Source organism: Podarcis tiliguerta, assembly GCF_965153285.1.
Source record: "Podarcis tiliguerta genome assembly, chromosome: 3".
Taxonomy (NCBI): Eukaryota; Metazoa; Chordata; class Lepidosauria; order Squamata; family Lacertidae; genus Podarcis; species Podarcis tiliguerta.
In genome coordinates this window covers 56,826,312-56,853,509 of record NC_139536.1, presented here as the reverse complement: position 1 = coordinate 56,853,509, position 27,198 = coordinate 56,826,312, and the positions used below count along the sequence as shown (strand labels likewise).

Genomic DNA, 27,198 nt, shown 5'->3' with positions numbered 1-27,198 from the left:
CTCTTCAAACCAGGGTCACAGTCACCAAAATGGAATGCCTTGTTCCATTTTTGGGCCAGACAGCTCGGAAGTAGTATTTTTCAATCGATTTTTTGGTTCCTGAAATTCATTCTGATTGTAGATAAAATATAATGGATAGAATTCTACAGGATGTGTTGCTAATGCAAAGATCCCCAGGCATGTACCTCCAGATGGTGGAGACATCAGGTGCCATCTGTTGCCAAGAAGTGGTCAATAGCCAGGTGCAAAATGTGCCTGGCAACCTTCAAACTCTGCTTCCATGCAAGCAAGTCTCCCTGTCTGCCCATAGAAAGCTTCAAGCCGTTCAACCTATTTGTACTTGCAAGATGCCATTCAAAATCTTGTGACATACAGCCATTACTAATGTAACTTAATTTCAAGTGGATTTATTGTTACTTGCTGAATTTTAAGGCCAGGAAATATGTGTGCCGTGCCCAAATTAGGTTACTGAGGCATCTGAGTTGATGATTGCAACCAGGGAAGTTAAAGCACACATGTCTGACAAGAGCCACTCTGACCCTAGAGCTGATTATCTTCTGAGAGAAACAAGTAGGATCTACAACAAAATATTGAAATTGTGGACTGCTCTACTTCTATTTTCCTGCTAATGCTTTCTTACAGGATACTCCAATCCATTAGTAAAGAGACCCCTGACCATTAGGTCCAGTCGCTGATGACTCTGGGGTTGCGGCGCTCATCTTGCTGTATAGGCCAAGGGAGCCGGCATACAGCTTCCAGGTCATGTGGCCAGCATGCTTCATGGCAAACCAGAGCAGCACACGGAAATGCCGTTTACCTTCCTGCCAGAGCGGTACCTATTTATCTATTTGCACTTTGACATGCTTTTGAACTGCTAGGTTGGCAGGAGCAGGGACCGAGCAACAGGAGCTCACCCCATCGTGGGGATTCGAACCGCTGACCTTCTGATCGGCAAGTCCTAGGCTCTGTGGTTTAACCCACAGCGCCACCCGCGTATTAGCACACTAATGCAAAACTTGGAGTTGCTTAAACATACTGATGTTCCCTCTTTTCCCCCTCACTGACTGCACTTGAACTCCTAATGATGCTTCCCAGCTGAGTTTGCTATAAGAGGAAATAATAGAGGTTAGAAGTAGAGGTTCCAATAATATTGGGTGTGTGTGTGAATGTTGTGTGTCCCCTGCAATGGGGCAAGCCCTTAACTAGGCTGTAATCTTGGTACATTCTAATGTCAGTGTCTCTATGTATCTGCATTAACCTCATGCTAGCACAAGTTGCCCAGGATTTCCTAGTTTACTATTCCAGCATAATTTACATTGCCATCCGTTTAAAATTGGGAACGAAGTTTTCTATGGATGGGCTCTTATTTCAATGTTTGTTGATTTCAACAACTTTGCTTTTGTTTTTCATGATAGTCGGCAGGACCCAACTCTTTTAAATGTTAAATCATGAGGGGTTTGGGGTGGGAAGGTGAGGAAAGCATTTAGAAGCAAATTCTGTTAAATTCAGTGTGACTTTCAGTGTAATCCTCAACATGACTACTCAAAAGCAAGCTCAGATCAACTCAGTGGGGTTTACTTCCAGGTAACAAATTATAGGATTATGGCAGTGATGGCCAAACTTGGCCCTCAAGCTGTTTGGGGACTACAATTCCCAAAATCCCTGACCACTGGTCCTGTTAGCTAGACATGATGGGAGTTGCAGTCCCAAAACAACTGGAGGGCCAAGTTTGGCCATCACTGCCATAATCCCATTGCAGGGGACGCATACTTGTAAAGGAAATGGTGTGGTGATGCATACAACCAGCAGAGTGTCTGGGTGCAGAGATCCCCTGCAGGGAAAGAGACTGTTCTGTGGCAAGAGAACTAATAGTGTGAGCAGTAATGAAGAGCAGGCAGGCTTGAGAAAGTTATAGTAGGGATATGAGGCTGCTGCTCAACTGTTTGCTAGGCTGAATATGTGGTGCCTGGAAGTTGCCTTTCCAAGGAGAGTATCCACCATAGGCTAATGAGAAGTGGTTGAGCAGCTAACAGGAGTGTTTGAGCAACAGGGTTTTTAAAAATAAAAAGTACATGGCAGTAGACTTCTCTTAACTTGATGAAGATAAATGAGACTCTATTTTATTTTACAGTAGTCTCAAATTAAAAATGTTCTTTTTCACTTGAAGAATTCAAAAGGAACAAAGCACCACAATGATAATCTCTTAACCATTCCTCTGACAACTCACCTAAAAGAATTGTAGGCTGCAGATGTGTGTATTCGGCAGAAAGTGAGGAGGAATTAAAGAACCTTTTAATGAGGGTGAAAGAGGAGAGCGCAAAATACGGTCTGAAGCTCAGCATCAAAAAAACGAAGATCATGGCCACTGGTCCCATCACCTCCTGGCAAATAGAAGGGGAAGAAATGGAGGTAGTGAGAGATTTTACTTTCTTGGGCTCCATGATCACGGCAGATGGTGACAGCAGTCACAAAATTAAAAGACGCCTACTCCTTGGGAGAAAGGCAATGGCAAACTTAGACAGTATCTTAAAAAGCAGAGACATCACCTTGCCAACAAAGGTCCGTATAGTTAAAGCTATGGTTTTCCCAGTAGTGATGTATGGAAGTGAAAGCTGGACCATAAAGAAGGCTGATCGCCGAAGAATTGATGCTTTTGAATAATGGTGCTGGAGGAGACTCTTGAGAGTCCCATGGACTGCAAGAAGATCAAACGTATCCATTCTTCAGGAAATGAGCCCTGAGTGCTCACTGGAAGGACAGATCGTGAAGCTGAGGCTCCAATACTTTGGCCACCTCATGAGAAGAGAAGACTCCCTGGAAAAGACCCTGATGTTGGGAAAGATGGAGGGCACAAGGAGAAGGGGACGACAGAGGACGAGATGGTTGGACAGTGTTCTCGAAGCTACAAACATGAATCTGACCAAACTGCGGGTGGCAGTGGAAGACAGGAGTGCCTGGCATGCTGTGGTCCATGGGGTCACGAAGAGTCGGACACGACTAAACGACTAAACAACGAAAGCTACCAAATGAATGTTTCGCAGCAGTAAATATGTTCAATATTTGGGGTGCATGCAGATAGTAAATGGAAGGGTCACAATGTTCCTACAGATGAGTTCCAGTTGTCAGATGCATTCATAAACTAAACGTGCAAGTTCTTAGTAAAGCTTGCCCTTTAGGAAAAGGGAGTGACGGTCCAGAGTGAGCATGTGATAGTCATTCTCTTTAATTTTTCATATTGTCTGTCTTTGCAGTATTGATGTGTGGCAACAGGCAAAATAATTCTAGGCTTGTTTTGTTTTTTAAAATGAAATGTGGGTATCTGAAGCAAATAGGAAAATGACTCATCTACGTAAAATCAAGCTTAAAATCAATCAAAGTTGGTATTTATATCATGTATAAAAACAAATTGTATTTTCAAATGGAAATGCGTGGCTAACTGGGGGTAGAGAATTTAATTGCAGGAATCAAGAGTCAGTTGAGACTGTTTCAATATACATATGATGGCTGCTGCTGGTGTATAAGACTTGGTACATACTTCCATGCCTTTTTCTTTTCTTTGGTGGGCGCAAGTGCTGCCCGCAAGTAATTTTTTGTAGCCACCCTTTGGTTGGCTGTGAGTCTGCCTCTCAATCCAAAGCCCTTTCTGAATGGGCTGACTGGGAATCCAGGGATGGTGCACCTGAAGTGGGGAAAGGAATACGAAGGCTACCTCGTCTCCGTTGATGGCTACAAGAACATGCAGCTTGCAAAGACAAAAGAATATACTGATGGTGCATTATCTGGACACCTTGGTGAAGTTCTGATAAGGTGCAACAATGTCCTTTCTAATACAGTGGTACCTCGGGTTACATACACTTCAGGTTACAGACTCCGCTAACCCAGAAATAGTACCTCGGGTTAAGAACTTTGCTTCAGGATGAGAACAAAAATCGTGCTCCAGCAGCGTGGCGGCAGTGGGAGGCCCCATTAGCTAAAGTGGTGCTTCAGGTTAAGAACAGTTTCAGGTTAAGAACGGACCTCCGGAACAAATTAAGTACTTAACCCGAGGTACCACTATAAGGGGTGTGAAAGAAGATGGAGAAATGACAGAATAACTATTTTGGACTGTGTTAATAAATTTAGCTGTCAGGTTTTGTGTTTTTGTTTTTATATGAGAGACTTTGTACATAACTGCTTTGGCCATTCTTCAGTGAGTACTAAGTGCAGCCAGTAGGATAAAACTACAGCATTAATTTAGGGCTCATCCACACTTTTTGCCCTGTGCTTTCAAGGCCCAAGTCTGTGTTTTAAACCTCTTGTGTCCAAGCACCTTCCCTCCCACCACCTCTTTCCACAGGAAAACCTGCTCTTTAACATTGAATTGGAATTAATGGAAAGTTGGGTTTTCAACGAATTGCCATTTGATCCGATTCAGCAGTAAAAAGCTGGTTTTTGTGGGGAAAGTGCTGGGAGGTAGGGAGTAGGGCTTTAAGCGTGTACCTGTGCCTAGAAACCCGGCAGAAACGAAAGTATGGATGAGCCCTTAGAAATGCAGAACTATTGGGAAAGATACTTGACGGAGCATCAGGCTTGGAATTGATTATGACAGCATATTCCCCCCAACAAACCCTAAGCACAAATCTTGAAGAAAGCTTTTCCATATTTATCTTTTGCTGGTTTTTAGCACCCTTAAGGCTTAACAGGGTAGAGAGGAGAACAGATATACGCTGAAGGTGTAAATTGTGAGCCACACTGATATGTCTGGTATTTTTGGTTCTGCCTGAAAATTTAAGCCTTCTGCAGAGTCATAATAAATTAAATCAAACTTGAAACAGGATTTGACTCTTCTGAACACTCATTAATCTTGTCATTTGGCTATACATGATTTGGTTATGTCAACGGATATAGGATTGTTACTTCATTTATTAACAGTGGCACATATGGCAACTTGTTTTAACTGGGGGGAAAACTCAAGGACTCCTTTATCAGACGAGTGGATTTTGCAGGTCTGGGAATTGGCAAATACATTCTACTGTAACGATTATATGACAGTGAGGGAAGGTGGACAATCTAATGATTTGTTTATTGAAAAATAGAATTATGCTTATCCTGTATTGGTGCAATAAAATGTGACAATTTCTGCCCGCATTTAGGAACACCATAAAAATATATTGAATGGATTTACTACTGAGTATTTGGGAAGAATTTATGGATAACAGAAAGTTTTGTTTACTCATATTGTGATAATTATTTATCTGGCTATTTTGTCTTTATAATTATTTTGTGACATCTTTTACTATACTTTTCATTGTAATAATAATAAAAATTTAAAGTAAAGTAGTAATTGGTAAGTAAAAAACATGCCTGAGAGCGAGTGGAGTTAGGGAATGTGCATATTCTGGATAGGATTGTATTCCCTCCAAAGATATGGGTATGCAGTCTGAGGATACTCCTTGATCCATTTTCATCACTGGAAGCCCAAGCAACCTCTGTGTCTAATGAGTGCCTTTTGCCTGTTTCAGCCAGTGCACCAGCAATAACCATTGTGTACTAAAGCCTGGCCACAGTACATTGGCAACCTCAAGACTAGGCTACTGCAAATGAGTTTTGTGTGGGGTCGCCCTTAAGATTAGCTCAGAAGCTGCAATTGGTGCACATTTCAGCGGTTGAGTTGCTAAGTGGGCCATCCTATTGTGCATGCGTAGGCAAACTAAGGCCCGGGGGCCGGATCCGGCCCAATCACCTTCTAAATCCAGCCCGCGGACGGTCCGGGAACCAACGTGTTTTTACATGAGTAGAATGCGTGCTTTTATTTAAAATGCATCTCTGGGTTATTTGTGGGGCATAGGAATTCATTCATTATTATTTTTTCAAAATATAGTCCCCCCCCCCCAAGGTCTGAGGGACAGTGGACCAGCCCCCTGCTGAAAAAGTTTGCTGACTCCTGCAAGTATTCCACGTATATATGACTCCTGCCTTAAAAAAAAAATTGCATTAGCTGCCAAGCTAGTCTGAAAAGGCTTCATATGCAGGAGCTGTTGCAGGAGAACAAGAAACATTAGGAAGAACTTCCTGACAGTAAGAGCTGTTCAACAGTGGAATTTGCTGCCAAGGAGTGTGGTGGAGTCTCCTTCTTTGGAGGTCTTTAAGCAGAGGCTTGACAACCATATGTCAGGAGTGCTCTGATGGTGTTTCCTGCTTGGCAGGGGGTTGGACTCAATGGCCCTTGTGGTCTCTTCCAACTCTATGATTCTATGATTCTAAGAAGTCCTCGCCACAACCCAAGGCACTGTGAAACTAGGTATATATTTACAAGGGGCTTTAGGCATTTGTTCCTTGAACAGCAGTCCCGTATGCGAAATCACACATTTTTTTTAAAAAAAATGGTGGGGGAGGGGAGAGAATTGGGAGAGAAATGCTACTGTATTTTTCGCCCTATAAGATACACCAGACCATAAGACGCACCTAGCGAAAGCAGCGATCCCTCTTGCTGTTCTGGCTTCTGGGATAGCTGTGCAGCCTGCATTCGCTCCATAACACACACACACACACACATTTCCCCTTACTTTTTAGGAGGGGAAAAGTGTGTCTTATAGAGCAAAAAAATACGGTAATTGCTGCTGGCTTGCTTGTCTCCTCAATTTTAAAGCAGAATGTTTTGTTTAAAAGTTGGAATAAGCTGCTCTTGGGTGGAGGTGGGTAAACTTGCCACTCATTTGCACACACAACTGTTTTCCCCTATGCTTCATCCTGGAAAGAAGACTTAAACATATAAATAAATAGCCTTTGGAAGACTGGTTGGCAGGAGTAGCAGTCCAAAACAGCTAGAGGGTAACATGTTGACAAATGCCGAATGAAAGCATGTTTATTTCCCCTTTTGCAGTAGACTTCCTCCTATGTATGCACTATGAGTGTTTCAGTATGGCATAGGAATCAGCTTTTCTGGGAAGGCAGGCTCCTCTTGATCCCGGCCCAAGTATGTTACTTGCTTAATACAGGTTGTAGATTGCAAGAGCAGATCACAGTGTCCCAGTTCAGACACAACTGCCACAGAAGGACTTCCAGAAATGAGTAGTGTGTGCTAATGCAAGACTTAAGCAAAAGTCCCTGAGGTCTTGGGGCTTGTGGCTTTAGTTTTGCTCTTGTGGAGAGACATGGTAAAATGTAGAAGTGACTATTCATTCTTTTTATCACATGAGCTAAGTCTTGTGAATGGAGATCCATTAGCCTGAGTTTTAAGCATATTTTCAAAACTCCTGATTAAGCAAGATAATAAGGAAGTGCTGTTTTGTGTAAATGTGTGGTTTCAACTCGATTATGAATTAGAAATTTGTTTCCTCTAAAGCAGAATAATATGTTCAAGCTTGTGCCAGTGTGCAAGTCTAGGGATTGGGGGTTCAAATCACAGGCTGCCAGAAGTTGATGAACATCTGAGGCTAACTAGAAAAACAGGAAAAGTTACAGAAAATAGCTGCAACTCTTGTGTCTACCCACTAACCTTTCCCCAGTTGTTTTAAAAGTGTATGTCTTGAAGATACTTTGTCCACTTTTCAAAACCTATCAACAATATCACCAGAGTAGGAGGTAACAAAACAAACAAACAAAACCCCCAAAGAAAATTATAAAGTTGCAAATTAAAATGGCTAAAAATGGAAAACAGAAGCGGGATAAAATCTAGATTTAGAAGCAGCAGGATGGAATCACTTGGTATAAATTCTAGGCACTGACATGAAATCAGCTGGGTAAATAAAACAGTCTTGGCATGACAGTTGAGAGGAATAGTGCCAAGTGGGTCTCTGTATCCAATAATAATATCACGGAGGCCAAAATCTCCACTTGTTCATTAAGGCTTCTGGGTGCCCTTGACAAGTCATTCGTGGTGGTGCACTGGTGATAAGTGGACTGAAGATAGTGGAGCATAAAAGTCTTAATCTCAGGGCCATGGGTTTCAGGCCCCTGTTGGGCAAAAAGATTCCTGCATTGCAGGAGGTTGGACTAGATGGCCCATGGTCCCGTGATCACAACCACCCTAGGAAGAAGCGCCTGCAGCAAAGAACTCAAACATGAGGTCCCTTGCTTCTCTGCAAGGAAACTGGGAGGCAAGCACTTGCAGTGCAAAATAAGTTACTTCCAGTGCAAGGCTTGCCAGGACAATCGTAGAAGGGCACAGTCTTGACTGTGAGCAGAAGAATCACAAGCCTCCAACTGTAAATCTAAAATGAGAAACAGAAGAGACTAGCAAAATTAGAGTGGTGGGATATGAGTTTTAAACCTATGTCAAATGGCTCCCCAAGTCTGCTTAGATTAGGTAGCAGAAGGTGTTGAAAGGACACTGAGGTAGAAGGGATTTCCTTTCAGATATTATTAGCAACATAGTGTGCATGTCTCCGAGTCAAGTGGAGCTCTTAAGTTTAGTTTATGCAAGTTCTTAGATGTCATTTCCAAAACAAGACTCATGGCATTGCAGAGCAGTTAAAATGCACTAAAGTTCAAAAAAAATGCAACCCCATCCCAACACACTAACACACCAGGGATAACATTAGTGGAGGCCAGTACAGTGGTACCTCTCATTGTGAACTTAATTCGTTCCGGAGATCCGTTCTTAACCTGAAACTGCTCTTAACTAGAGGCGTGCTTTTGCTAATGGGGCTTCTTGTTGCCGCTGACACAATTTCCGTTCTCATCCTGGGGCAAAGTTCTCAACTTGAGGTAACTCTTCCAGGTTAGCGGAGTTTGTAACCTGAAGCGTTTGTAACCTGAGGCGTTTGTAACTCGAGGTACCATTGTATGTATGAAATCAGCCCCTTGTATCACATTTTATGCAAATTCCTGACTTGCTTGAATTCAGTACCCGGGATTCGTGTGTGTGGCTAAGAAAACGGTAGCCTGGAGAGAAGAACAAGCTGCACATGACTCTGACTCTGAAATTTCTCTGCTAGTTACAAGTAAATCAAATAACTTACAGAACATTTTAGCAGTTAGTTCAAGTCTCTTAAAAGGAACCAGGAAGAAGCACGCACCAGAGGTTACAACACCTCCCTCTGTATAAATTGGGTCATTCCTCTAACTGTTTGTGTTACTTCAGAAGATGAATGGCCTTTGAAATTTCATAAGGCAGAAGAGATGATAGAAGTGTGGTGTGGCAGGTCTGCCAGTTCAAGAGGTTTTAATGTGTTTAAAACCTGTAATAGTTGTTAGTTGTTGGCAGAGCAGAATAATGTGAGAGCTTGCTTCAGCATGGGCTGTAAAGTGCCACACAGGATTGTGCAGGGATGTTAGGCTGGCTTTGTAGCCTTGGCTGCTTTCCAGACAAACTTGCGGCAAGCAGATGCGAAAGGAGGGAAGAAATGAGAGAATAAGGTGCTGTCACACCACTTGCTATGTTGTAACTGTTTCTCATTGGGGCAGACTATCTTTCAGTTAGGGTCTGGCTATAACCTCAGCGCCTAGGACTTGCCGATCGTATGGTTGGCGGTTCGAATCCCCGCGGCGGGGTGAGCTCCCGTCTTTCGGTCCCAGCTCCTGCCCACCTAGCAGTTCGAAAGCACTCTTAAGTGCAAGTAGATAAATAGGTACCGCTTTATAGCGGGTATGTAAACGGCGTTTCCGTGTGCTGCGCTGGTGCTGGCTCGCCGGAGCAGCTTCATCACGCTGGCCACGTGACCCGGAAGTGTCTCCAAACAGCGCTGGCCCCCGGCCTCTTAAGCGAGATGGGCGCGCAACCCCAGAGTCGGACACGACTGGCCCGTACGGGCAGGGGTACCTTTACCTTTAAAACAAGCAGGTAAGTTTTGGTGGATTATTATTATTATTAAATTGAATTTATATGCCACCCTATATCTGAGGGTCTCAGGGCAGTTCACAGAATAAAATCAAGATATAAAACCACAAAATACGCAATAAAAATAAAAACAACAACCCAATAGCCCCCCTCTCTCCCCCATTTTTTTAAAATGGCATAGGATGTAAATCGGATCAACCAAAGGCCTGGTTAAAAAGGAGCGTTTTTGCCTGGCACCTAAACGTGTATACTGAAGGCACCAGGTGAACTTCCCTGGGGAGAGCATTCCACAGATGGGGGGCCACCTCAGAGAAGGCTTGTTCTCGTGTTGCCACCCTCCGGGCCTCTTGAGGAGGAGGCACACGAAGGAAGGCCTCAGAAGATGATCTCGGGGTCTGGGTAGGTTCATATGGAAAGAGGCGGTCCTTGAGGTATTTCGGTCCTTAGCCGTTTAAAACAAAAGTACTGTAAATTGTATACTTTGCTTGTAGTCAGTGGTGATCAGTTGGGGTTTCCAGTATGCAACTTGTTGCCATTTGTTTTTGCAAATATAGAAACCTCCATTCATTTCTCCACACTTGGATTCTATACATGGAGAACCACTGAACAGGGCTAAAATGTACATACTGTATGAAGCGTTGAAACCCCTAAGACAAGGCGAGGTGACTGTTGAAACTGGTTTTGAGCAATCATCTCTTCAGAGCTGACAAGTGCATTATGTCTTCCTTCTGTTAAAGGAAGTGAATTTTCAGTATCCAGAGCTGTTTTAATTTTAGGTCAACTTTTACCCTTAGGATGACGGGAGAAGCAATTAAAAATATATCTAAAACCAACTATAGCCTTTTAAAAAAACATACAATGGAACATACATTTCAGGGGGCTAAAACTGGTTTGTGACTTCCTAACACACTTGTATAAATATACATATAGCCCCATCAAACCTTGTTTGGTAGAAGCTCAACTTCTCCATGTACCTGCAGCATGGGAAATGTTGGAGAAGTGCCCAAGATGTAAGCAGGATGTGGTTAACCAGAACTTGTAAAAGAAGCATGAATGGTTTGGGGAAAGAATAATGAAGGTTCAGAAGGCAACAGTCACAGAGAGAAGTGAGCTGACGTGCATGGAATAGGCATTCAAGACTGAAGGGGTCTGGCCTTGGATGGGGATCTGTTTTTTACTTTTTCAGGTGCAGTAGCAGTAATTGGATTTAGCAACTAGAAATAGTAGACCAGTAGTAGGGAACATGTTGCCCTGGATGTTGTTGAACTCTGTTCCCATCAGTTCTAGCCAGCATGACAATGGTCGGGCCTGATAGGAAATAGCAATCCAGCAACAACTGGAGGGCCACCCACTGGAGTAGATGGGTGGTCTCATCCTACTTACAAGTCAAACCCTACTAATCCTATTGTGCGCAAGCTAAAGAAACTTTGAGATCCTGACTTTTCAGTTCTGTTCTGTGCTTGGCAGAATACCATGTTAAAGGGTTTCTGTCATGTTAAACTTCAAAACTTTTGCCCAGTTCTGAACACCTACAATCTAACAAGGATAAGGGTAAGCTCTTGTTACTATAAATTTTGACAGAATTTTCCTGCACCCTCAGCAGTACCTCATTGACTTGTATAAATATCCCTGTTTTCATCCAATTACTGGTCGAAGATGCTAGTTTTATTACCATTGTCCTAGGATTAATTCATGGTAAGTAAGAGCAGATATGTCCATTAGATATGGTAGACGTTCTGAATAATAATAATAATAATAATAATAAATTTTATTTATATCCCGCCCTCCCCAGCCGAAGCCGGGCTCAGGGCGGCTAACAACAGTAAAACAGCACAAACAACACTTTAAAATCATTCATTATAAAATTAATTAATTCAAGCCACTGGCAACCATTGGGCCAGAGCTCTGCGAAGATTGCCAATGGAGGGAGTCAGGCTGTGCCCTGGCCAAAGGCCTGGTGGAACAGTTCTGTCTTGCAGGCCCTGCGGAAAGATGTTAAGTCCCGCAGGGCCCTGGTCTCTTGTGACAGAGTGTTCCACCAGATCGGAGCCACGGCCGAAAAGGCCCTGGCTCTAGTTGAGGCCAGCCTAACTTCTCTGTGGCCTGGGACCTTCAAGATGTTTTTATTTGAAGACCGTAAGTTTCTCTGTGGGGCATACCAGGAGAGGCGGTCCCGTAGGTACGAGGGTCCTAGGCCGTATAGGGCTTTAAAGGTTAAAACCAGCACCTTAAACCTGATCCTGTACTCCACCGGGAGCCAGTGCAGCTGGTATAGCACCGGGTGAATGTGATCTCGCAGCGAAGACCCCGTAAGGAGTCTCGCTGCAGCATTCTGCACCCGCTGGAGTTTCTGGGTCAGTCTCAAGGGCAGCCCCACGTAGAGCGAGTTACAATAATCCAATCTGGAGGTGACCGTCGCGTGGATCACAGTGGCTAGGTCAGGGCGAGAGAGGTAAGGAGCCAACTGCTTAGCTTGGCGGAGATGGAAAAATGCCGCCTTTGTTGTAGCTGCAATCTGCGCCTCCATTGAAAGGGAGGTGTCGAAGATTACACCCAAACTCTTAACGGACGGTGCTGGCACTAATTGCACCCCCGCAAGAGATGGGAGTTGCCCCCTCAATCCCATATCGTCCCGTCCCAGCCACAGGACCTCTGTCTTCGAAGGATTTAACTTCAACCGGCTCCCACGTAGCCATCCAGCCACAGCTTCCAGACATCTGGTCAGTGTGTCTGGGGCCGAGTCAGGATGGCCATCCATCAACAGATAGAGTTGGGTGTCATCAGCATACTGATGGCAACCCAGCCCAAAACTCCGGACAAGCTGGGCGAGGGGGCGCATAAAGATGTTGAAAAGCATCGGGGAGAGTATTGCACCCTGAGGTACTCCACACACCAAGGAGTGGCGCGATGACAATTCCCCCCTAAGCGCCACCCTCTGTCCCCGACCAGAGAGAAACGAGCGCAGCCATTGAAGGGCTGTGCCCTGAATCCCCACGTCGGCAAGGCGGTGGTCCAGAAGTTCGTGATCGACCATGTCAAAAGCTGCTGACAGATCTAGAAGAATCAGCAGCCCCGACCCACCTCGATCCAGCTGTCTACGAAGATCATCTGTTAGGGCAACCAGAGCCGTCTCGGTCCCATGACCAGCACGGAAGCCGGACTGGAATGGGTCGAGAGCCGATGTTTCATCCAGAAACCCACCAAGCTGTTCAGCAACCGCTCTCTCAATCACCTTACCCAGGAACGGAAGATTCGAAACTGGGCGGTAATTGGATAGATCTAAAGGATCTAATGATGTTTTCTTTAAGAGCGGGCGCACCACTGCCTCCTTCAATTCTCCTGGGAATGTCCCCGTGCCAAGGGACAAATTGATGATATCCCCCAGGAGGGCCCGCACCTCGTCTGGACACGCTCTAATCAGCCAAGACGGGCACGGGTCGAGAGGACAGGTGGTGGGCTTTCCAGCTCGGAGGAGTCTGTCCACATCGGCTGGGGATATCCGGTTGAAGTGGTCCAATACTGGACCCGAGGACAGTCGAGGGGCCTCCAGTTCCTTTATTGTATCCAAATTGGCAGGGAGGTCATGGCGGAGCAACAAGACCTTCTCCGCAAAAAAGCTCGCAAATGCCTCACAGCTATGTGTCAAATTGTTATTTAAATTTGGCTGTCCCTCAAGGGACGTTAAAGACCTGATTATCCTAAATAATTGCGCCGGGCGAGAGCTAGCGGATGCAATGGAGGCCGAGAAGTAAGACTTCTTAGCAGCCTTCACCGCCATCTCGTAGGTTTTCATAAAAGCCCTATAAGATGTTCTTGAGGCTCCGTCACGGGCACCCCGCCATACTCGCTCTAGCCGTCTGAGGTCCCGCTTCATTTTCCGGAGCTCCTCGGTAAACCAGGGAGCCCGGTTTCTGCGGGGTCGCAGAGGGCGCTTAGGTGCGATCTCATCGATGGCTGCCAGGAGCTGGATATTCCAGCCCTCAACAAGCTCAGTCAATGAGTCGCCAGGGGGAGCAAGGTCCCGCAAGGCTTGGCGGAATCTATCAGGGTCCATCAGCCTCTGCGGGCGAGCCCAAATTGGCTCACCACCTAAGCAGGGTGGGGGTGGAAAGTCAATCCTGGCTTTCAGAGCGTAGTGATCAGACCATGGTACCTTCATCGAAGGAGACATGATCACATCTATACCTACGCCAAAGATCAAATCCAGCGTGTGACCTGCTTGATGTGTGGGGCCCGAAACAAACTGGGAGAGCCCTAGTGTCGCCATGGAAGACACCAGGTCCAGAGCCTGTGAGGAGGGAGTGGCATCAGCATGGGTGTTGAAGTCCCCCAATACCAATAGGTTAGGGAACTCCAAGGCCCAGCCGGCCACCGCCTCCAATAGGCCTGACAGGGTGGCTGCTGGTGCGCTAGGTGGCCGGTACACCAGCCAGACAGCCAAGCTCTCCTCGGAGCCCCACACTAGGCCAACACATTCAATGCCGGGGATCGATGGCGATGGTAGAGCCCTGAAAGGACAATCTTCCCGGATTAATAATGCCACCCCTCCCCCCCGGCCCACAGTCCGCGACTGGTGGAGGACAGAGAAACCCGAAGACTAATTAGGCTTGCACAGTGCTGGTGCATGTGCAGAGTTCCAGTTAAAATAAGCTTCTCGGTAACAGTACTTGCTGCTGGAGTTCATGCCCACATGAGTAGTGTTTTAACGGGCACTGTGTGCAATAACTAACTTTGTGAATTGGGAATTCCACTTTTCTCAAACGTGATGTTGCAGAGAATACCAAAGGATTCATGGGGCAAGATGTTTTGTGTGTTTGCCCTTGACTTGATCTAGGGATGGATTAAGGTATACCGTATTCTAGAACTGGTGTCAGCTTCACTTTAGCTGATGGACCTAGTTTCAGCAGACTACAGAATGCTGTGTTGTAGCCAGGTATGTGTGACTTCATGAGAAGTTGAAAATTGCACTGATTTTCTGGTGCTGGATCCATCATCTTCAAATGTTTGATCCTAGCACCTGAAGTATAGTATTATAATGAGTTTAGTGAGAGGCTTTTATGTCATTAACTTGGCTGGTTAATATTACAACAGTGCCTACATGAACAAATTACAAGATAAAATGTAGAATAATGATCCAATTTTTCATTACTGTGCTGACCCCAGTACCATAGAAACAGCCTCCCCGTGCCCTGTTTAATTCTATTGCAATTTTTAAGATCAGCATGCATAATCCTCTTTTTGGCTGTGCGCTTTATCTCTACAAAAGATAAAAGCCTTCCATGCAAGTTATCCAAGATAACTTGGATAGTTTATAATTATACAGGTTTTTACAAACTTGGCATATGTGGTCAGAAGGGGTGAAAGGGAGGACTGGTTGATATAGCGTCTTGCATTGTTACAAAAATCAGTTGATGTGGGGAGGAGGGGAAGAAAAACCTTGCATAATAGGAAGTCTTGTGGAGCCCATAACCCAAAATTGCTGGGGCTACTGCCTCCCTAAATCGACTCAGTCAAAGCAATTCACTGGCAGTGGAAGAAAGGTGTGTTCTAAGTCCTAGCCCAATGTCTTGGTTAAGCAGCCTTCTCTCAACAGGCCAAAAGCCAATGAAATCCCCCCACACACCTTAAGTGGTGCTGTAAGAATTCTAAACATAGTAGCCATGTTAGCAGAATTGTTCTTTAAAACACACATGCAATAGTTGTTTATAGTACTACCCATGAAAAGTTGGTTTGTGTGGGCTGGCCATCCTATCAAGTGACAATGTTGGCCCGAAAACAGGAAGCAGAACTAGATGGACCTTTGCCCTGATCCAGCAGGCTCTTCTTATGTTCTTAAATGATAGAGTTTCATATTGTGCCATAATCAGGAGTCTGAGCTGTTCATGGTATGTCAGCTAATTCAGATGCCAACTCTGTCTACCAACAACTTGCCCAACCTTTCTGTCAACATCTTCTGGCCTAACTGTGAGCTATTAATGTTTTAACTGAAGTCCCTGGCACAAATTTATTTGATAATTTTGTGGTGAAGTGAAGTGGTTAAACTCTGGAAGGGAAGTCCTTGGGCAGGGAGACGGATGGACCTTTTTCTGTTGCTAGGTGGGTGAGTGTTGCAGTGGGTGAAACCAGCAGCATGTGGTTTTGATTGATTGATCCGGAATAAAAGACCACCTGCTTCAGTTTGCAACATGACCACCTCTGATTACAGTTCCCAGTACCATACAGATTTCATTGGAAGTAAGCCCGATTTGTTTTCGTAGGACCCCCTCAAAAAGTCTACAGAGGGTTTTGTGCAACATTCCAATACAGCTACTGTTCTGGAGGTTAAGTTAAAGTCATTCCTTTCTGACTTTAGTGTGCTATATACAAATGCACACACCGACATATATAATCATAGTAAGCAGTTAAGTGGCAGAAGACTAACAATTGTTCCCAGACAGCCAGGGGCAGAGGAACCGTGCCTTTCCCCTAACCAATACATCCAGGATTAAAAAAGAAAAAAAACCCTGTTAACTTTTATTCTCTTCCTTTCTATGTGAAATGTGGGAGGATGCAGTTAGGAAGTCAGGAAAAACTTAAGAAGAAACAGGAAGGGAGGAACTCTGGCATGGAAGAACAGGGTAGCTTCAGAAGGTTGCAGAGGACATACAAAATGATGTCAGGGACTTCAGGTTGGCCACCTTGGCATGTGCTCTAGTGGGATCTTTAAAAACTCGCTCCTCCTTTCTACCTTGCTTGTACACAGGGTCATCAGGCAGATGACCTCCAGCACTTGACAAGGGATCTCCTGTTCATCGAAAGACGTCCTAGCATTCTTAGTACTTACTCAATGCTTGACAGTTAAGCAACTAGAATTCTTTTAACGTTATTATCAATGTGTAAATGTTAGTTTAATCCCTTGGAAATAGGGTACATGAATTTTGCAATAAAACGTGCACACCTTCAGCCATGAATGATGGCTTTTGGTTGAACGACTAATCCACTGTTAAGCTGAGTAAAGCTATTGCTGTGGGGATTAGCTTGAAGGTACATGTGGGCCAGGGTGTGTCTGTGTCTCAAGCCTACTTTGCAACAACAAGGGGTTGGGCCAAAGGTTATCTGAAACAAGAATGGGTCCACCAACATCTCAGGACACGCACACACCCCTGTGCAGACATCCTAGGCTCTAGGAACATAGGGAATGTCTTGCATACAAGCAGAAGAGCTTGCTCATCAGGCCAATGGCTCATCTAGTCCAGCATCCTGTTCTCACAGTGGCCAACTACATTTATATTTAAAGCCTGAAAACAGAACCTGAGTGCAACAGCACTCCCCACTTGCAATTCCCAGAGTCAAACCACTGGTCTGTCTAGCTCAGTATTGCCTACACTGATAGGCAGCCACTCTCCAGGGTTTCAGACAGTGGAAATTCCCAGATCTATATGGAGATGCTGATGACTGAACGCGACACTTTCTGCATGCAAAGCACCAACTTATGGCACTTCCTCCAGGCTCTAGTGCATGTCTGTGATGTCCTCTACATATCCCAGACTTCTGCAGGACTCTGTTCACCATAGATGGACACTATGTTCAGGACCCTGTACAAATCGTATTCTTCACTCTTCCAGTTGACCCTTCCAGAGTGCCTGATCTGTGCTGTGCAGGCCAATGGTGTTTGGCCAGATCGATTGTTTACTGTTGGATTCCCTAAATTCTGTTGGATTCCCTAAGTTCTCAAAGTCTTGTGCAGGCAGGCTTCATTATTTCACTCATCTCTAGCTCTTCTGAGTGCTAGCTCAATTGGACATACATTTTGCCATATTCACATGATCGGCTGCCAGCTGCCACATAACCTGATTATCAGTATTGAACAACCCCTTTTTGCTTTGGCTACTTTAAGAAAACAGTGCCTAGTGCTTCCCTTCGTAACATTTGCCCCCTTGTCTTTCAGGTCAAGAACGTTTTGGCAACATGACCAGAGTGTACTATAAAGAAGCTGTCGGTGCTTTTGTAGTATTTGATGTCACAAGAGGCTCAACATTTGAGGCAGTTTCCAAGTGGAAACATGACTTGGACAGCAAAGTGCTTCTCCCAAATGGCAGCCCAATCCCTGCGGTTCTAATTGCCAACAAATGTGACCAAAAGAAAGACAGTGGCCAAAATCCTTCTCAGATGGACCAGTTCTGCAAAGAAGGTGGTTTTGCTGGGTGGTTTGAAACCTCTGCAAAGGTAAGAATATTCTTAAACCAGGGTAAGCTTTAAAGCTTATGTGTACATATGTGAGAAACAAAAGCTGTGCAAAGGCACACTTACAAATTGAATCACAAAAGTTTCTGGCCTAAATAAATGTTTGTTATCTGATTTCTTTCATATATCTGTCTGATTTTGTCTCAAATACAGTTTTGAGGAGCAGCTATTATTATTATTATTATTATTATTATTATTACAGTGGTGCCTCGCAAGATGAAATTAATCCGTTCCGCGAGTCTCTTCGTCTTGCGGTTTTTTCGTCTTGCGAAGCACGGCTATTAGCGGCTTAGCGGCTATTAACGGCTTAGCGGCTTAAAGAAAAAGGAAACAAACTCGCAAGAACTCGCAAGACGTTTCGTCTTGCGAAGCAAGCCCATAGGGAAATTCATCTTGCAGAACGACTCAAAAAACGGAAAACTCTTTCGTCTAGCGAGTTTTTCGTCTTGCGAGGCATTCGTCTTGCGGGGCACCACTGTATTTCAATTATTATTAGTATGATTACTTTCTTGTGACAAATTCTGTTACAAAAGAGAAAATTCAAATACAGCTCTAAAATATGACATAATAAATTTGAAAAAATTGTCGCACAATGTGTATTCACCATCACCCTTACCACGGAAGTCAGTCTGTGTTTGATCATGTTAGAAGCCAAATGTCCCAGAGTTTATTGCCTATCCTTTCTTAATTTTGATGTGGTTTGGATTTGGATTTGATATCCCGCTTTATCACTACTCGAAGGAGTCTCAAAGCGGCTAACATTCTCCTTTCCCTTCCTCCCCCACAACAAACACTCTGTGAGGTGAGTGGGGCTGAGAGACTTCAGAGAAGTGTGACTAGCCCAAGGTCACCCAGCAGCTGCATGTGGAGTAGCGGGGAAGCGAACCCGGTTCCCCAGATTACGAGTCTACCGCTCTTAACCACTACACCACACTGGTTCTTAATTTAGTGTAAATAAATCTTCTTGCCATGTAATTGTGTGGTATATAATACTTATTTGTTTTAGTCATATGGACGGTGAAGCATTAAAATCCAGGAAATGAAACTTTAGACCAAACTTTATAGTTAATGGCTGTGCTTTTGATCTAAAGAGTACATCGCCTGAAACAGTAACGGCTTCTAGGAAGCTCAGACACATGTGACTCTTAAAAGAAATGGCAGCCCCACTGCTTCTTGCTTTGAGCAAACATTTGAATAATTAGAATCACAACCCATTTCTCATGATAAATGTGTAGCTCATTGGCAGAACATTTGACTATAAATTCCAATTCAGTTCTGGGTGTTCACTCAATAGTGGTTCTTGAAAGGAAGACGTGTAGCTCAGTAACTACTGTAAGTACCAGTATATCCTTGATGTTTTAAGGTGGCCCAAGTTCTAAGTTTCATGTATCTCTGCTGCCACACATAGCTGACTAATTGGGGCAAAATTGCAGATGGGAGCTAGTATAATTTCATCCTTCTGAAAATCACGCATTCAGGTGCAGATGTTGTCCATCAGTAGCATATTACTTTTGACAAGGAATGGGCATTCAGGTCTAAATAGGCACCCACATTCTGCCCCAACTACTTAATTGAACCACACATATGTAGATGCGGAGAAATCTTGCCCCATAGCAATGGTGGGCAATGGAATTGCTTGTACGGCAAGATAGATGTGAATAAGGCAAGTATAGGAATAGGAAGTAATCTTGATTGATGTCAAATCTCAACATGTTCACTGTCTGATCCCTGCTTAGCTAGGCTCATACGGGGGAGAAGCAAGCTCTGAAAATGGTAGCGATGCTGCTGCAGGAGTGTATTTGTGATGCCAAAGCAGACAAAAAAAAAAAAAAAAAAAGGACAGGAAACTAAATTAAAAGCTTTTTAATGCAGCTTCTTCTATCCACCTGAAGATCATTTTTCTGTGTAGAAAATGAAATTCAACAAGGCACTGGTTTTGCACTGGCTTTAGAAAAGTAAAGTTGCAGCCTTTAACCTTAAACCAATTGCATGGAAGCTGAAATAACAGTCATGAAGTGCTTTGCTTGTAAACTTTAGTTCTGAGCAGTTTTCCTAAATGGTTTGAATCATTATATCAAAACACCTTTTACACATATACAGCAAGTCTTCAACTTACGCAGGGTTTACGTACCTAAAGCCAAAATAGTGTATTGTCAAAACCCATTGAGTGCATTGGTGGATGGGATTGCTGAAGTCTTTTTTTCCTGGATGCCCACCCCTCTTTAAATTTTTTTTAGAAAAGGTTTGCCAAGCATGTAAAGCTGAATGTGCATTAAGTTGTGGGCTTGTTGTACAAGGCTTGCATGCTGAAGAGGTGGCATTCTTAGATTCTTCTACACAGGAAAGCATTAACTTATCTCCTATGGTTTCCTCCACAGGATAATATCAACATAGATGAAGCTGCTCGGTTCTTGGTAGAAAACATCCTTGCAAATCTCAAAGCCTTTCCTAGTGAAGAGAATGATGTCGGGCGACTAAAACTGGAACCGGGTCCTCTGACAGCAGAAAGCAAACCTCAGTGCTGTTAGTTACATCCAATCTTGCAGTGACACACTATGTCAGAGCAGCGAGATTCCTGCTCCTTGTGTTGGACTGCTGCTATGGTGCTTCATCACGACAATCCTAATGGGGAATTTTGTTTTGTAGAGTTGATCACACTCCAGGCGTTTACACACTTTTTTCCTTGTTGGGTAGGACTTCAAATTGCCTTCTACACTATATCATTGTCTGGTTGTGAACCATTTAGCACAGTTGAAAGCTGCCTCCAATACGAAAAGGCAGTATTTATCCTACAAGGCAAGGGTCAGTATGAGTGACTCAATCCCAATATTTATCTTTCACAGTGCAATTTCAGAACTAGAATAGGAACATCTGTCTGAGTGAAAATATTCATTTTGATAAGTGCTATTATCGTTTGCTTATATCCCCTTTAATGCATACAGAATCCTGTAGCTGCTTCCTTTTGCTTGTCCCATAATGTCTCCTCCATTCGTCTTGAGCACCAGGGCCACCAAGCCTTTAGGGACACTTGGCACCCAAGAACACTTCATTTCTGAATAGCACAAGACTGATATTAAGCAATGGCAATCTTAAACTCTATTGCTTGGAAAGTCAGGATAGGAAGATTATGCTGTTTGAAAGGGAGTGATAAGGATAAGTCAGTGCTGTCCCATCTGACCAATGAGTAACAGTCCATTTCTGACTCAGATAATGGAAACAAACATTCCAGTACACTTGCATACATTGCATCTGTGCACAATTAAACTTTTTAAGGAAAATCTCCCTTCTTGCACAAGCACAATTCTTTTTGTATGTTCTTATGGTATCTGATGGGTTAAAAATGAATAATGTGCCTGATTAAACTGTCTCAAGAATTTTTAAAAAATGAAATCAGATTGCAACACAGAACTGTCAACTTCGATCTTTTAACTGATAGGTGTACGAGTAGAGACCTCTTCTTAATCATGCTATATTTATAGTACCTGTATTTTTCCACTTTTACTATTCTACACAAGGAGTCACACTTGATTCAAATCTTGCACAAGAACAATTTGCAAATGTGGAATATATTATTGGTTTTATTGCTATTGCTGTCTGCTAAATAAGAAAAAATAAGAAGTCTGAAGTATCTGTGCGAAAACTGCCTTTTTCTTATGGTGTATGTGAAATGGAGTGACTTCTGTAAAATATTTAACGCATTGCATATTACAATCTTAAAACCTGTTAATCCTGTTTTGGTTTCTGCACCTTGCACCTATATACCATAGCATGCCAGCCACTAGACATCTTGAAGTACTTTTGACCTAATATTTCTGAAGGCTTAAACTGGGTCACAAATCTGTTTATGTGACCAAAGATGTTTTGATATGATTTAAATACCAGGCAAATATTTTTATGATGTAAATGCACAAGCCTAGAGTTTTTAGAAGGTATGTTCAGGCACTTTGTCAAGAATCCAAAGAGAGCATCTCATGTTCCTAGACTTCTGTTCTAGGCTTGCACTAATTTTGTTGAATTCCACAAAAGTCAAAGCCCCTTTTAATCCCGAATCCCCTAACCGTTGTGGTTTTCATTTAGTTTTCTAAAATAAATAAAAACATTTGGAATAGATTTCAATAACATCAAGTGCAATCTCTAAATGTGAGCTTGAGTAATTCTGTTTTTAAAAAATCAAAATACACTTCCTAATGGTAAATGTAATGGTAAAGCATCCTATAGCCACCTTCTGCACCCCAAACTTGCTGCATTGGATGTGGAGGGGGTGTGTAACTGTGTTTACATTAACAGATGTGTGCAAATGAACATGTTTATAAAACCTCATTGGAGATGCGGTCTGCTAGCCTCCAGCACTTCTGATTAGGGCAATAGACAAGAGACATTCTTTGGGGGCTCGTCTTTGCCAGGCTTTCAGTGTTCTGCTTAACATGGCAGTCCTTTGAGCAGAAGTAATCTCTGCTTGTAAGGAAACAATCTTATGCACAGGTCAGCAAGATGGATAACATCACACTACTTGTTGATACTTGTCCAATGTGATATCAATTTACAAGACGAAGAAGAAAAGGTTTTGTATACTTACCGTGAGTTCATGCTGTCCTTGAGAAAGCATTGCACCACTTTTTCTTAAGAAGGAACTCTCACTTCTGCAGCTTTTTAATTAAACAGTTTAGTTAAATCTTATCTTTCCAGTTACATGTTTTTAAATATTTCTTCCCAAAATCTAAGTGAGAAGTTTACATTGCAGTTTGACAGTGGGTGTTTAGAGCTCTGATATCAGCAAGCTGCTCTGATCACTTATAGAATTCTTAGAACAATCAAAAGTTAAACTTCATTGCAGCATATAAAATAGGCTGAATACATATCACATGATTTGTGCTATGTAATGGTAAAGCATCCTATAGCCACTAGAAATGTACTAAAGGTGGGGAAAGAGACATCTGCTAGCTTGGTGATAATAGCAAGGCATTAATTCATTCTTACCAAATATTTATTGGTGTGCCTATTTAACTATTCAAAGCACATTACTGTTGATAGGGGGTCTTCCATGGGTATTGTATTGTTCTAAATGGGAGCAAAGCACTTGCATAAAGGGGCATGGTGGTGCATTTTGGCATAGGGGCCATAGAGTACTCAGTGTTGCACCTCAGTCTATCTGTATAGTACAGAATGTGGTTTTAGCTGTAGAACTCAGCTTAATTTAAGAAAACAAACAAACCTTTTGTGCCTCTTAAACTAGCTTAAAGCACGTAGGCAATGCTTGGTGGAGCTCAAAAGCCAGAGGCAGTATTATATGTAATCTCTAGTTTGGGGGGGGGGAAGGGAAGCATTAGTGCCTGCTGTTCTCTGTGAGTAGCAGAAAGAATGTTGTAAAGTAAGTTGTTGATAGCTCCGCCTCCTTTCTATATCTTTTAACCTTAGCAGCATAATTGTATAACTTGACTTCCATGCATGGCTCTTGAGAAGTCACTATTGTCCAGAGAAGACAAGTCCAACAGCAGTGACCCCCTTTCTCCCTTTGGAGTTCATTCAACTCCTGTCTTATAATTGTCACTCTTAAATTTGAAGGGTAAATGAAATGTGGTTTATTCCCTGGCTTAATTTCGTGTTTTTCTCAAACTGCACAGTGACCTTACTGCTCCCTGATGAGCGACTGAAAGGCTAATGGCTCCCACTGTAGAATATTTAGTTAAAATCCCTACACTATAAGGGCTGGGAAAGATCTCTGCTATGTGCTTGGACAGCTGCTGCCAGTCAGAGTAAACAGTACTCGGCAAAATGGAATGATGGCCCTGGTGTGTGAAGCCTTTATATTTGTATTTCTAAGCTAATATTCTCCCTTAACAGCCTTGCTGTGAGGTTAATTTTGACATGATTGCCAGGGCTAATGATAGTTACAGTCCCAAGACACCAGAAGGGCCAGGATGGAGTAGGCTGGCCTAATTCGATTCCTAATTTCCTGAATGATGGGCAAGAACCATGTTCTGGCTTTCCCACCCTTCATTTTGCTGTGGTGTGTCCTCTAGTTGAAATGAAGGATTCTGTAACACTATACATACATGTGTGTACATGTACAATCACTGTTGTTTTTCATACATCTGTGTTGTCCACTAGCTCTCAGGGATTAAGAACAATTTCTTCTCTTGGAATAATTTTTCTTCCTGAGAACTAGTTGTCTCAACTTGTTTCTGTGTCCTTTTCTTTGTTCCTAATTTACTTGCTCCCGCCTTAAGTTTTTAACCATACTTGGGGATGGTCAAAAGTTAGTTATGAAACTTTGGCCTTCCCCAATCTTGAGTCTCCAAATATTGTTGGACTACAGCTGCCATCATCATTCCTGACCATTGGCCTGCTGGCTAAGGATGATTGGAAATTGTAGTCCAAAAATATCTGGTAACCCAAAATTGGGGAAGGCTGACCTTAAAGGATCCTTGCCACAATAAAATAAAGCTTGAGACCTATTGTATATATGAGATGAATAAACTGAGCCAGCAGGTGTAAAATGAATGCTTAGGCTGTGTCCAAACTGCTTACTCACAGAATATAACCCATGACATACTGGCAACAGTTGGTGTCCTTGCATCATCCTAGTTGTTAACCCTGTTTGGGACTCTTGACTGCTTCTGTATTTTTGGGTCCTGGTTGGATGTGGCTCTTTAAAACCATACAAGTTCTAAAATATTTCCCACATTAAGGCCATAATATGCCGCCTAAGAGTTATATAGTGCACTCCAATTCTCATTGTTCAGTTTAGCTGTTTTCCTGCTTAGCATCAGTGCATAGGTGCATGGGCAGGTAATGAGACAAGGCAGTTTGGGGAATGTGTAGCCTGCATATTCCTTCCACATCCAGCCTATGCCACCCTCTGCATCAACACTAACTAGGAAGGTGGGTCTCCACTGAACCCTTTTGGAATCCAACATTTGTTGCCTGTGTCTGTCTAGGCACTAAAATATGTACTATATATTTCTAAATATTTTTGGAAGAAAATATATGTTGATAGTTTTTCTACTTTGTACACCAAGTTTTTAATACTAAATACAATTGTTTGTGTGTGTAAAAGCAAAAGCAATGTCTACTTTGATTTGCTCCAATACAGTGCTCAGGATCTGTTCTCTGTTCTCATCCTTGCTTTTTTGACACTATTTTTTCCCCTAAAACTTTAAAGTGCTCTTTATATTTTGTATAAATAAAATTTGTAGTCAATACATTGTGTTTCTCTTCTGTTCAGTGGGAGTCAAGAATTATCCCGTGTGGGTTAAGTCCTGTACTGGGAGATGATGTTTTGGTAGAAACGGAGTGTGGATTAACAAACGTCTGAAGTAACTGAGTAATTCATTTCCCCAGAAGATCCATTATTCCCTTAAGTTCTAGGAGGCTTCATGAGCTTTCGTTGGACAGGTTTTAGAAGATGGAATGATCTGTACATTCCCCACCCGCCCTGCAACTGATACTGTAAAAAAGAACCCCAAGCAAGTCAAACAGTTCACAGGAATGAGTCAGACCCAAATCTCACCAGTGTTAATAAGAGAACTGGATAGGCTGCAGCTCTCTGCTGTGTACATTCAAGGCTGGTCCACATATGTAGCAGAACAAAGCTGTCCTACATGGGACTGCATATTTCAGACTTTTTTCACTTTTTTCCCAACACTGCTATGTTAAACCTCTCTGCAAACAGGCAATGCAGTTGGACAAAAAATCTTTCTCTCCAATGCATTGTCTTCTGCTTGCAGGATTTTTTTTTTTAAAGCAAGTACTCAAAAGTAACACCACTCACTTGTCTGAAGTGGTGCATTCCATTCTGTATGTATAGACCAGTCCTTCAGACGAAGTCCAGCTGGAGGGCCACTGGATCCCCAATCCTTGCAAACCTGAGTTACTTGAAAATCTGTTGCATTTGAATGCCAAACTCCTTCCCCTGTAATGTTATCTTTCCCTTATCTTGTTTCCAAGAACTATTTTGCTTTTACTCCTGTTTCCTTGAGTGTGTGCCTCACTGCTTGTACCGAGCACAACAATTGATCTGGTAAGGTACTCCCAGGGCAGGCCCAAGACATTTTGGCACCTGATGCAAACTGCAAAGTGGTGCTCCTTCCCTGCCAGGAAAGAAGAGGTGAGTGAAGATCTACATCAAGAATAAGGGTGGGGAATAAAAATCTACCTAGGGATCTGCTGACCCTGCAGATCCTGCTACCTGAGGTGGTCACCTCACCTTGCCTCATGGGTGGACCAGCTCTGGGTACTCCAGTATCATTATTCTGTACTGTAGGTCATAAATTTAAGAGTGGCTTCTGACACCCTTGTAAAAGGTAAAGGTACCCCTGACAGTTAAGTTCAGTAGCAAACGACTCGGATTGTAGCGCTCATCTCGCTTTACAGGCCAAGGGAGCCGGCGTTTGTCCGCTTTGGTAGACAGTTTTTCTGGGTCATGTGGCCAGCATGACTAAGCCGCTTCTGGCAAAGCCAGAGCAGTGCATAGAAACGCCGTTTACCTTCCCGCCAGAGTGGTACCTACTTATCTACTTGCACTTGGATGTGCTTTGGAACTACTAGGTTGGCAGGAGCTGGGACTGAGCAACGGGAGCTCACCCCATCGCGGGGATTCGAACCACTGACCTTCCAATCGGCGTCCCCTTGTAATGTAGTTGGCTAATATTGCCACATTAATGATAGACATCACAACTACAGTATTCCGTCTCGAGATCTTCTACTTCTCAGATTAGGCTAATGTTAACAGATAAAATACTTGCTTTCAGTAACTCCTCTGGACAAATAACTTCAGCATGTGTCTTGCCTCCAGCAGAAAAGATGTACACCGTTGGGGTTTTCCAAATTGTTTTATTTCTCCTGCATTATATATGTTTAAGTTGAACTCCGCTCTGCCACCTAAATAAACAGACACTAATGCAGATTTGAAGAGCCGTCCCCTTCTCACTCTTTGTATTTATGAAGATATTCAACATGTTATCAAGATATGGACAGGCAGCGGAAGAACGATTTACTCAAGATGATATACAGATACTCGATTTTGTTGACAGTATGCAATTCAATTACATCTAAATTTACTGAAAACACACAGCCACACCGTCCTTTCTGCGCTCAGCTGCGCGCGAACCCCTTGCGCCTCCGGCTTTGTTCACTCGTCGGGCTTTTCGCCCAACAGCGTAAAAACACAAACGATAAATAAAAACAGGAAGCCAGCAGTCGCATGTTATTATCTC

General features: G+C 43.3%; 1 protein-coding gene across 1 annotated transcript in view; it reads left to right on the top strand.

The window, feature by feature from the left end:
* Positions 1-25,185, top strand: part of RAB32 (RAB32, member RAS oncogene family) — a 28,953-nt gene extending 3,768 nt beyond the window's left edge. The window contains exons 2-3 of the mRNA XM_083435135.1: positions 17,688-17,965; positions 20,362-25,185. Coding sequence (XP_083291261.1) covers positions 17,688-17,965; positions 20,362-20,511 — 428 coding nt within the window. The 3' untranslated portion in view covers positions 20,512-25,185. The remainder of the gene's footprint in view (positions 1-17,687; positions 17,966-20,361) is intronic.
* Positions 25,186-27,198: the final 2,013 nt, after the last annotated feature.